The sequence below is a fragment of the Elephantulus edwardii genome, unplaced genomic scaffold (assembly GCF_000299155.1).
Source record: "Elephantulus edwardii isolate Elephantulus edwardi_28Jun2011 unplaced genomic scaffold, EleEdw1.0 scaffold00297, whole genome shotgun sequence".
NCBI lineage: Eukaryota > Metazoa > Chordata > Mammalia > Macroscelidea > Macroscelididae > Elephantulus > Elephantulus edwardii.
Window position 1 is genome coordinate 537,822 of NW_006400047.1, and position 12,895 is coordinate 550,716.

General features: G+C 38.1%; 1 protein-coding gene across 1 annotated transcript in view; it reads right to left on the bottom strand.

Moving 5' to 3' along the window:
- The window catches only part of HSDL2 (hydroxysteroid dehydrogenase like 2), a 99,944-nt gene that overhangs the window by 15,851 nt on the left and 71,198 nt on the right, over nucleotides 1–12,895 (bottom strand). Inside the window, exons 10-11 of the mRNA XM_006900854.1 lie at nucleotides 9,365–9,563; nucleotides 6,196–6,267 (exon numbers count right to left, since the gene is read on the bottom strand). Of these exons, the coding sequence (XP_006900916.1) occupies nucleotides 6,196–6,267; nucleotides 9,365–9,563 (271 nt within the window). The remainder of the gene's footprint in view (nucleotides 1–6,195; nucleotides 6,268–9,364; nucleotides 9,564–12,895) is intronic.

Below are 12,895 nucleotides of genomic sequence, written 5' to 3' on the forward strand. Positions count from 1 at the left end.
TATATTTGAAAGTATGCATTTTAAATCATATTAGCAGAGGAAAAAAGGAAGGAAATAATCCAAATGCAAATTCTATTTAGATTTGGATAGTGAATTACAGGTACTTTTTAATTTTTAAACTTCTTTCGCTAATCAAATAGGTTTTGTGTCCATGATCTTAATTTTTTTCTTTATAAACAATAGAACCCTTTGCCATCGAGTCACATAGCTGGTGCTCCAGCAGGTTTTTAGGACAGGATAAATTACACAGGAGGTGACAGCCATGTTTCCGCCAGGGAGCAGCTACTGGATTTGAACAGCCAGAGAGGTGCCATCTTCAAGTTAACATCTTCAAGTGTGGCTCCCTAAGGACTGTGCCAGCAGAGCTCCTTCTAGAAAGGAGTTGGCATTAATTTCCTGGCATTAATGTAGTGCAAAGAAAGGAAAAAGTTTTCAAAACAAAACTATTTGAAAACGTAGAACTCTTATATTTTCAAATAAATTATACCAAAAATGCAATCACCAGTATAATTATAGATTAATTTAAAATTATTATCAGAAGGAAGCTCTGGTGGCCTAGTGGCAAAAAGCTGCACTGCAATCCCAGACGTGTGCAGTTTGAATCCACAAGATGCTCTTCTGGAGAAAGAGGAACATTCTCCTGTACCAGTCAGATCCAATTTGATGGTATGCACACACACAAAAATAGTAAAATAAAATGAAAAAAAAATTTAAAACATGATTATCAGAATTAAGTAAGTCATAGAATTGATGGGATATAGCCAAGGCTATAGCCACCGGTATGTGAATAGTTAGAAATTATCTCATTATTTAAAAATGAATTAAAATTACAAGCACCTATGACTGATTAAGTCAACCAGGCATTAGTGCTATACAAAAAAATGTCTGCTTTTTATATATAGGATGAATATAAACTGTTAAATTTGAAAATATTATTGTCTTGATGGCTGCCTCCTTTTTTATTCAAAGATAGGAGCCAGCAAGATATTGAAAAAGAGAAAAAGAACTGACTCTGTGCTATGTATTCAGCAAAAATGTGCTTTGGACAAAAAATAGTAATAAAAGGTCACAGTTCAAATTAAAAAAATGAATTAAAATTGACGCAGTTAAGTATGAAAAGGAACAAAAGGACAAAAATAGTACCTCAAAGAAAGCATAAAGAGTAATAAAAAAATAACAAAAACATGAATTAGATTTAAACAAATAAGCTGCCAGGTAAAGAAAAAGGTGTTAGACTGAGAATGAGAACAAGAGACAGGGAAAAAGATGGATACAGATCCTTGTGTGGATCTACATATAAGCCCAGGAGCAATAAAAACACAAAATCCTGTGAATGTGCAAAGCAGTATTATTCATAGTGGCCAAATGTTGACACCCAAATGTCCATCAATTAGTGAGTGGACAAACCAACTACAGTATATCCATACAACAGAATATTAACTTAGACATAAAAAGAATAAATTAATGGTAGATGATACAGCATGGAAAACATTACATTTAAGTGAGAGAAGTCAATCACAAATGTCCTTACATGATTCCATCTTTGACATACTCAGAATAGCAAACAGAACAAATGAAACACAATGTGAATGAAGAACAACATGAAAGACAAACTTTGTAAGCAAACCAATATAAATAAAAACTGGGGGGGGGGGAAGTCAATTAGTGTTTGCCTAGATGGGTATAGAGGGACGAGGATAAATCCAGCAGTAATAAATAAGGATATGAGAGATGAAAATATAAACACAAGATTGTGGTGTATGGCATGCTGCATGGCTAAGGGTACAGTGTTGTTAGGTGCCGTGGTAGGTTCCAACTCTTTGCAACCCCATAAACAAGAGAGCAAAATCGTACTCCATCCTGTGCCATCCTCACACTATCTGCTCTGCTTAACCCATTCTTGCAATCACCATCCAACTCTATCATCTATATGGCTGTACTGTATGACATGTAAATATTCTTCATAAAGCTGTCACATAAAAATTAAAAAACAACATGGTTGTATAACTCAGAATATAATAAAAATCTACTTTATTAAGCTAAACAGTGCACTTTAAATTTTGGAGTTTTGCAAATGATATCTCAAAGTTATTAAAAATAATGAATCAGAACTCTCTCTTCCATATTTCATGGAGGGAGGACTGTCCCTTCAGGAATGTAACATTCTAAGAAATATAACTTTATTATTTTTACCCAAAAAAGAATCAAAAAGAAAAGTTTGGTCTATATGCCTGTTATACAAGTAGCATGCTGTTTTGGTACTACTGCTGTGCTTAGTAGGTTTTGAGGTCTGGGAGTGCTATGCTTCCCACTTCATTTTTGTTTTTCAGAAGTGCTTTGATTATTCAGGGTCTCTTTCCTCTCCAAATAAACTTGACAATTTTCTTTTTGATCTCTTTGAAATAGTAATTTGGTATCTGTTTTGGGATTGTGTTGAACACGTAGTTTGCTTTTGGCAGGATTGTCATTTTCACAGCATCGAGTCTTTCTATCCATGAACATTTCTATCCATGGGAATATTTTTCCTTTTGAGTTTTATTGTGTCTCACAGAAATATTCTGTAGTCTTCTTTGTACAGGTCTTTGGTGTCTCTAGTTAGGTTCGCTCCCAGGTATGGCATTGGTTTCTTGGTTTTCTTGAGTTCTCTTTATTACTGTAAAGGAAGCCCACTGATTTTGGATATTGAACTTGTATCCTGCCAACCTACTAAATTGGTTAGTAGCTCTATTAGTTTTTTTGTTGAGTCTTTAGTGTTTTCTGTGTACACTATCCTATCATCTGCATATAGCGACAGTTTAAGCATTTCCTTGCTGATCTGGATGCCTTTTATTTCCTTCTTTTTTATATTGCCCTAGCAAGTACTTCCAATACAATACTGAATAGAAGTAGACCTCTCTATTTTTGGTCAGGCAATTGTTTAGAAAAATCCATTATTTATGCCCATTAAAAGAAAGTTGACTCAATAAAATGCAGACATTATTAAACAGTATCATTAATATCACATGCAAGCAAAATCCTGCTGAAGATTATTTAAAAATGACTGGATAGTCTACGGCCATACCACCCTGAACGCGCCCGATCTCGTCTAAAAATGACTGGATAGAATCAAGAAGAAATCCATCACTCCTATAACTATGATAATCATTGCATTATTAATAGTTTTAAGAGGTCTGAGGGATAACAGAAGTGATAGCCTCTGATTTAGGATAATCCTTAGTAGTCATTCAAAAATCCTTGGACTCACTAGCCAATGTAGTTACAGAATGTAGACTGGCTTTAAACTTTCTTTTAGCTGAAGGTGGGGAGTCTGTGCCATTGCAAACACCTTGATGCAATTGTCAGTTACTATTTCATGATGGCACAGCTTGTTGGGTCTTGCATAAACGATGTACAGGTTATGGGAAAAGAAAGTAACTTATACTTACTACCCTGTGAAGAATTTTTCAGTAGTAACCAAACTATGAGCATGTGTACCTTAAGGACTTTTCTGTAACTCCAGAACTCCAGTTTAAAGAATTCTCCCTCCACTTCTTTCTCTTCCTGCCACAATTTTATTTGACCCCTTCACAGCCCTTTCCAATTCATTTATATCACCTAAGAGCAGTCTTCCATTAGCAAACAAACTTGCAGAAGGAGGATTGATACTAGCCAGGAAAGGCAATGTCTGTGCCCATTTTCCAATTCCTTCTGTTGTTTCTACAGAAACACAACTGGTAAGGTCGAGCTTAGGGTCCAAAAGCTACTGGCAGCAGGACAACTGAAGCCAACTGGAAAACTCTTTCTGGGGACAGATAAATTGGTATTCTCCACCTCTTGGTGGCTGTGATGCTGAACACTGTGACCTGGATGTGTCAAATGTGATATTGGTCACCCATGGTGGACAGTGTTTGGAGAAGCTCTCCAGTTAAAACAAGCTTGGAAGCAGGAGTGGCGTCCACTTCTGAAATAGCTTGCTTCTGGAAACCTTATGAACTCGGAGAAATGAAGAAAGTTCATAGGGTCGCTGTAAGTTGCCTATGACTCATAGCATTTAACAACAACAACATAGAGAGAGCTCAGTTGGCGTAGTGGACAGAAAGTGATGCTACCAAGCCAAAAGTGGGTGATTTTAATCCGAGTCTTTCAGGCCTGTTCTTAATTGTTTTTGGTAAAACATTCTTCTAGGTGGTACAACAATGCTCTGTCAATTTGCTGTACAGAGGTAACTCATGGTGGCTGTGATGCTGAACACTGTGCCCCTGATGTGCCAAATGCAATGTTGGTCACTTTTGGTGGGCAGTGTTTAGCGGAGCTCCCCAATTAAAACAAGCTTGGAAGCAGGAGTGGCATCCACTTCTGAAATAGCTTGCCTCTGGAAACCCTATGAACCTGGAGAAATGAAGAAAGTTCATAGGGTCGCTATGAGTTACCTACAACAACACAACAACTACTTCTGATCTAGCTGGACATCTGCTCCCATGCAATTTACTGCCTCTGAAAACCCACTGGAGGATCAGCTATGAGTCAAGTTTTGATTCAACAGCATATAACAACCACAGGGAAAGGTGGAAGGTCAGGGAAAGAGACAGACCCTCAACAAGAGAGACCGACACAGTGACTATGGGTTTGAGCCTATCAGAGATACTGAGGATGGCACAGGATAGGGCAAGATGTGTTGTTCAGGGGGTTGCTATAAGTTGTATTTGACCTGAAGACACCTCACAACAGGATTCCTAGTGACAACACTGTTAATAAAATTTTGAGTCCTTGCCTATTTAACCTACTAGTGAAGTTTGCAAGCAGTTGGATGTAACAATTCCACCTTAGACTGGTGGTTATGCAATATTCCAGGAGGACAAACCTAACACTGGCAAAGGCAAAATTCCTAGGCAGATAGTGAGAGATTTCTACTCTGCTAGGTAGGCCCTGTCCCCACTCAGTCCAAAGAAGATACAGAAATAGAGAATACCACCTATGTTCTTGCATAAAGAATTATCAGTAAGAAAAATCTGAAAGGAGTAAGATAGAGCAGCAAGATCCAGATAATCACAAGGCAGATGTTTTCTCCTGATAAAACAAGCCCACACCCTACTGCAGCAAACACTTTATTACTGTTAGCCAAGCCGACCTTACTTAAACTGATTCCTCCAAGCATGATCAGTCTAGCATCGTGCTATTATGACTTTCCTCTAGAGGAAGCAGAGAGCCTCCAAGAAAGATGAAAACTTGAACAGGTGCCCCCAGAGACTACATATGTGCACCACCCCATAAGTGATGCCCATTGGCCCAGAAGTCTTCTTGATGAAATTCATTCTGAAAGGCTGAATGTGCATACATATGATTTCCATAACCCCACCTAGGTGGGGTCAGTTCCCAGAAACCCCTGCCTCTTTTGTGAAAATGTGCTTAATATTTAAAGCTCTATTAAAGTGTCACAGGGTCTATCAGATAAAACTAAGGCAAAGGCCCAGAAGAAACACAGCCTAATGTTAGTAAGACATACAATTCCTTCCATGGGACTTTGTTCAAGTATTTCTTCTGGCATCTTTCAGTTAAAAAAAGGGCATAATTCCAGAATACAGACCAAAATGTAAACTCTAGGCTAATTCAAAGAGGCTTTCAACCCCCCTGAATTATATAAACAAAACTAAGAAAAAGCAAATTTAGCACAAACTTTAAGAATGATCTTTAAGGGAGCTCTGGTGGTCTAGGGGGAAGAAATTGTACTGCAATTCCAGAGGTACATGGCTCGAATCCACCAGATGCTCTGCTGGAGGAGGGGCAATCTCCTCCTGTACCAGTCAGATCTGATTTGATGGTGCACACATACAGAATAAAAAAAATTTAAAAAAAAGAATGATCTTCAATACTATAGAACACATTTTTACTAAAAAAAAAAAATCAGTCATAATCCCTAAGGACAAGTGCTAAGCAAAATAAAACCTGGGTGAGAAAGGAGAGAATTTTAGGCAACTTTTGTTTTGGACAAATGCCAAGAATATATTAAGAAAAATATCAAGGAAAATCTTTTTACTGATAAAAGCAAAAGAAAAAACTTCTTTACCAGAAGTGACTAAGAACATGCATTACTTACCCAGTTGAAATTAGAAAATTATTTCAAAGAAGCAGAAATGTCACTGGTACAGGATCTATAATTTGGAAGAAATAAAAATTTGTATCTTCATTTTTCTACATAAAACCTGACCTAATTCTTACCATGTGATTCTATTTTCTTGGTAGTAGCATCTGGGACATCATCTAAGAAGAAATCTGGTATCAAAGGCTGGCCTGAAAAATGAACCCCAGAATAATCATGTTAACATCTAGAATGTATTAAGACATTTCCACACAACACTGCCTCTGTTTTCTTTTTTTAGTGAGTTTTTTAGTGCATTAGAAAAGATTACCACGTTCATTAGCCTGATGTATTTTCTCCTACAAGCGAGTTACCCTTACTTATGATAATGTTTAACTTCAAGAAGCAGAGAAAGCTCTGGTGGCCTAGTGGCAAGAAGCTGAGCTGCAATAATGAAGGTGTGTGGTTTGAATCCAACAGATGCTCTGTTGGAGAAGGAAAGACAATCTCCTTTTGTGCCAGTCAGATTCGACTTGCTCATATACAACAAGGAAAAAAAAATTTTTTTTTAAAAAAGAGAGAACCAATCAAAGGTACCTTATGCAAAGGAACTTCTGTCCCAGAAATCTTTGCTCTTCTTATCTTTCCTTGCAATCTTATGACCCTAAATGCCTCCCACTAAGGACTTCTTTCTTACACTATCCCCAGAAAGAAGGGTCAATCTTTAAGGACCTCTTGTTTCTCAGCATCACTGTATTCTTTTCTCCCATTTCCTCTCACTATCCTTATATCTTTAGGTCTTATTTTCAACTATGTAGACATGGACAGAAAATGAGTTAACAATATTAACTTTACACTGGTATCTCTAAGAGACATGTCACAAAGCCTTCAAAACTGCAGTATGGTTATAAACAACCACTCTCTTACAAGGTTTGTTTCTTTAAAAAAAAAATCTGAGGCCAGGAATGCATTGATCTTGGTTCTACCCTAACATTTATCAGAGTTCCTACTCATAAGCAAGGAAAACCAAGACAAATGGTGATTTCCAGGGAATGTTGAGCCTATAGATGCTGAAGGAGAGACAAAGACTTTCCTTCAGAATCAAAACAATCAGAATATCTTCATGTAGGTCTGGCACCCTGAATTTGGACATCTAGCATCTTAAACTATGAGAGGGGGAAAAAATCTTAAAAAAGTAAAACAGAAGACACATAAAATCCCAATAAAGAACCCAGTCATAAGTTCTCAGCATTTGATAGGATTTTGACTTTAGATTAAATTTTCAATGTTATGCACAATCATAAAGTATCTTTTCTCTCTAAAGTAATTACTGTGATAATTAGATTGTACCAGGATCTAGAAGAGCCGGGTCTGGTTCAGTTCTGTTGGCCCTTTGCTCTTAGATAAAGGCTTAAACTCCATAGATAGCTTTTTTTTTCCCCATTGGTTAACAAATAATCCTTTATTGAAATATTTTCATCTGTAGTTCCTTAGCTAGCTGGGCATTCCACAGCACCACTGTTGATGTCTTCTATTATGTCATGAGGGTGACGGCCATCAACATTGCAGCCCACAGATTGGGCAGGTCCCAGGATCTCTTTAATAGTTCCAGAGAGTTCTCTGGCTACAGACCGGTGTTACATCTGCCGGGCAATGCCAACAATCTCATCAAAAGTGATATTTCCACTGTGCTTAATATTTTTCTGCTTCTTTCTGTCTCTGGGTGGTTCTTTTAGGGCTTTGATGATCAGGGCAGAGGCAGAAGGCACCACTTCAATCTGGGCCTGTCTGTTCTGAATGGTCAGTTTCACTGTAATCCTTAGTCCCTTCCAGTCACCGGTGGCCTTGGCAATGTCATCACCAACCTTTTATGGAGACAGACCCCGGAGGCCGATCTTGGGGGCCAGAGCGGAAGTGGCACCGACTTCCCCACCGGTACACGACTTTAATCTCGTTGGGGTCGAACTTTGGCGGCATGGTGGAGGCGGCTGGTGTCGGATGAACCCGGATGCGGGACGACCGAAGAAAGTTGCACCGAGGCCTCCTCGAGCCGAAAGCCGAAAGACAGGAAGGCCTGTGGTCGCGCCGGATATAGGTATCTTTTTTTAACTTATAAATACTGACTACTGAATATTTTGAGTACGTTATATGCCAGGCACTTTGCCAGGCATGTTATACACATTATAACATCTGTATTCAAGGTATCATATTCTTCTAATTTTATCAATTCGAAAAGGACGAACAGGAAAAGGAGTTAAAGTGCTCAAAGCTACAAAATGAGTGAGCAGCAGAGCTGGAATGGGAACCCAGAATATCTTCATTAAAACCTCATGTTCTCCATCACTAAAAATATTACTTTCCTCACATAATTGCTTAGAAGGTTAAACAGATGATGTATATAATAAGTGTTTTGTAAAATTGTAAAAAACTGATTTCATTCAATTCAGTATGAATGGAAAAGAAGTATACCTTTCTTACATGCTAATCTTTTTGTTTTAGCAAAACAAAGGGAAAAGGTTTAATAAGGCATTAACAGGCATAGCTAGTGTAAGGTGGACCATGCAAAAGAGTTAAACTGAAAAGAAGGAAGAGGGCAGAATCCCTGGAAAAAAGCAGGCCTTACGCATGTCACCATGGAAAAAGAGATTGAACTTTACCTACTAATCTCACATTCATAATCCCTGCCTGCAGCTACATTAGAACCCTTAGGTCTGGCATCTGACCAGTGAACTGGAGACAAGCACATGAGCAGTGACCATGAGCTAATTATCTATCTATCTATCTATCTATCTATCTATCTATCTATCTATCTATCTATCATCTCTTCACTGTGTTTGCTTCTCTAGAGAACCTAGCCTAAGAAAAGCCTTCAATTTAATTCTGGGCTTTGTGGTTGACGTTTGTTAGGTTTTTTGGGTTGTTTTTTTTTTTTATTTTCTACATTGTAGAGATATGGGTTTTTCCATTCACCGAGTAGTACTTTTAAAAATATATATCATTTACATCAATTTTTTTTAAAAATGTAGAATTGTGGGAGCTCTAATGGCCTAGTGGCGAGAAGATGCACTGCAATCCCAGAGGCACGCAGTACGAATCCACCAGATGTTCTGCTGCAGGAGGGACAATCTGTGCCAGTCAGATCTAATTTGATGGTACACACAAACAAAATAATAACATTTTTTTAAAATGTAGAATTGTGAAGGAGGAAAAAGATATTTATATCAATTTGTGTGATACAAAACAAATAGGCATTTACTGAAGAAACTAGGAAAAATCATACATCTACTTTAAAAAAACTATAAGCATTACCTGGTTTAATGGCATAGACATCAAAATTTTTTATTCCTTCTTCTTTTAAGATATTTTCATCAATAATAAAATTACCAGTAAAATTTTTTGGCTTTTTGAAAATGGAATATGCAGCATCTGCAATGATATCAACTTTTCTACACTGGCTTTCAATACCAGATCCTCCCAGCATGTCCATAGCAGCAGTGTGTATGGCTGTAAAGAAAACACACACACACAAACACAGTTCCAAATTAAAGAGCAGGACTATGAAAGTAACAAATAAGCAAGAGTCTCCACAATTCCCAGCTCTAATCTATTCATCTTCTAACTGATGAATCACAGCAACAGAGCTTAAGCGATTTATCAGATTTCCAAGAGACAGAACTGTGTAGAGAATGCACATTTCTTATTCTACGTGGTAGTGCCTTATACAGACCCTTTCTTTAGAATGATGGTAAAACTCAGTAAGAGTACTGACGGAGAATTTACCATTTAACATCTCAACTCATTGCCATCAGTAAGAAAACACCAGTGAGAAGGAAGAGGCAAACTTCCACTTCTTTGCCCTCCCTTCCAGGTACATCTGAAATGTGGTCCAGCTGACAGAGGGCAGCTGTAGTTGTCCGATGGTATTTATGGCTCTGCTGCCATTACAAGTTCAGTAACAGCCATTCTTAGAATCTCAACTTTAGTCCACCTGAAGGTCATCCAAATTGTACTCTTCTGCTTTGATCATACTTGCTCAAACCAATGAAACAGTTAAGGGGTAGTAGATATTTTTAATAGAAACCCTCAACTCTCTTCCCCTCCTCCTCACTCTCCATTTTGGCAGGGATTATAAAATGGGTCTTATTTAAAAATTATATTCCTGGAGGTGACCTGGTTGGGGAGCTGAAATTCTAGTCTTAGGAAAGGCAATGTGGCCAGAGTAGAGGAAGAATATCCAGAGACGATATTCAGCGTGCTGCTTTGATAATAATTATGTTATACTGTAAACTATCTTTCTTTAAAATGTAATACTGTTGGTTTAACCTGTGATTCCAGGTTAAAGTAAGAACCAAGTCTACATAGTCTATAGGGAATGAAAATGTGGGATTTTCTTAGGGAGAAAAACCTCCTTAAATCACAAAGCATATGAACACCCCCTCTCAAATCCATTTTCACTGTCTCGCTCATGAATGCAATATTCTAGCCAGTTTTTCTACCTCCTTTCTCCACAATCTTATAAGCTGTTCGATATTCAACTTCCTAATGATTAAATTTCCCAAACCTCAATCCTGACCCTATCAACTCACTGTTCCTATTTTCCCTCTCCTTGTTATTAGTCTATCATTATGAAAATTCTTCAATAACTCTCTATGGAATTTAATATCAAATTAAAGCTCCTAAACTCAGCAAAGATGACTTGGGGTTTAATTCATCCATCTCTCACCACACCCTCATATCCAGCCAACATTCTCGTCAACCTGAACTACCTGTACTTGCTCAAAAGCAGTGGGAAATCACAAGTACACACTGCAAAGTACATATACCATGCCAAACTCCCTGCAGGGTCACCACACTGTACTTTTCCATGTTTTAGCCTTTGCATATGCTGTATTCTCTGCCAGGAATAACTTGCCCAGTTCTCCTTTTAGCTAACCACAACACTTCCTATTCAGGTCTTATTGTCCTGACTTTTTTTTTTCTCCCCCAGAGAGAGGTAAGATTTTAATGCTGTACATGAAAAGGTGTAAGCTTCAATGCCTGTCCTGACTTTTTAAAGTGCTGTGTACATACATAACAGCAAACTCGGGTGGCCTAGTTGTTATTACTCAAAGGTGGGCAGTCCAACTCCACCGGCTGTTCTGCAGGAGAAAGATAGGAAGTCTCCTTCTATGAGACTGACAGTCTCAGATCACCTGCTGGAGGGTCAGCTATGCATTGTTTCCTCCTCAACAGCAATGAGCTTGAGGGGTTTTTTAGTTTTTCCATGCCATGTATTCCCAGGTAACACTGGACTGTAAATTTGCTTTACTATGTCTGTCTTCTAGTCTAGGACCTAGACTAGACTAGGATCATTTTTAAGTTCAACATCTCAAAGCTAAGGCAAATATCTTAAAATGAGTTGTCTTCTCCTGGATAACCTAATACTACCCTCTACATTCCTTGTCACACAATATTCTCCCTTTTTCTTCTATAAGCTTTATTTAGAGCATGAGTATGGAACTAGGCGGGAGGTAATCTCACTGCACATTTATTCAGTCAGTCACTCACCCGTCATCATTTATTGAATGTCTACAATGACCACAGTAAAATGAAGAAAGCAAATACAGACTTTATCCTCAAGCAGCATTTGTTCCAGCAGAGAGAGAGGCCCTAAACACTAACAATCATAAATCAATTGCTTAACTACAAATGGAGTAAATGATGTGAAGGAGAAGTTGGTGTAGGTACTGGCAAGTCACGCATGACTCATCGTGACCCAATGAATGATCTGAGCCCTGTCCTATCCAGTGCCATCTTCACATTTCTTCTGTTCTACTGTATTAGAAACAAAACAAAAGCTCTATTACTTATTGAACCACTATGTCCCTACACTAAACTGATCTTAAGATTCAATAAGTCTTTACACACAGTACGAAAATCTTTGTAGAAGCACCGTTTCCCCACTGGATGCATGTTTTTCCTTATCTTACTTAAAAGAACTGTATTTGCTATAGAAGCCTAAAGGAAAATATAAAACATGGTTCTGATCCCCAAGTGGCCCAGAGAAAAAAGATGTTTTGACAAGACGAGAGAAGAATTGAAGATAACTGACTCCTGAGGTGATCAGAAGAAAAGAGGCTGACTGCATAGTTGGCCACAACCACTGTGTTCTCTTAACGTGGTGCTATCTAAGTCTCACCACGTGCTCTCTCAAGTACACGGTCTCTATACTTTGGGGAGCTCCTGTGACCAAGTGTTAAGGAGTTGTGCTCCCAACCCAAAGGCATGTGGTTCAAATCTACTATCTGCTCTAAGGGGGAAAGATGGGCAATCTCTTACCACGTGAATTACTGCCTTTGAGAACACACTGGAGGGTCAACTGAGTCGTTTCTGACATCACGGTATTTAACAACTATACTTTGTGGGATCTAGAATCATGCTCACCTAAGTCTGACTCTGCTAAAGGCAAATATATAAGACCATAGCATCGATATGGAGCACATATAAAACTAAATGCCATCAATATTAACCATAAACATTTAACTAAAGAATTAAGACTAAAACAAAAGACAACTGGTCTTATAAGCATAAAACATTTGACTTGTTTCTCAACAGAGAATTTAATTTACTGACACTGACAGTCTATTCCTACCCCATGTCAGCCTAGATGTATCTCAAGAGTGTTAAGGACAATATATGATAATTTAAAAACAAAAATTTGGTGGGGGGAGAAAATGTGCAACAATGGGGAAAAATTAAAACTTTGACAAGCACTGTGGCATTTGGACAAGAACAAACTGGGAGGAGGGTAGAGAGAATAGTGCAACAATGAATGAGTGGAGGCCCAAAATCTCTGTAAAT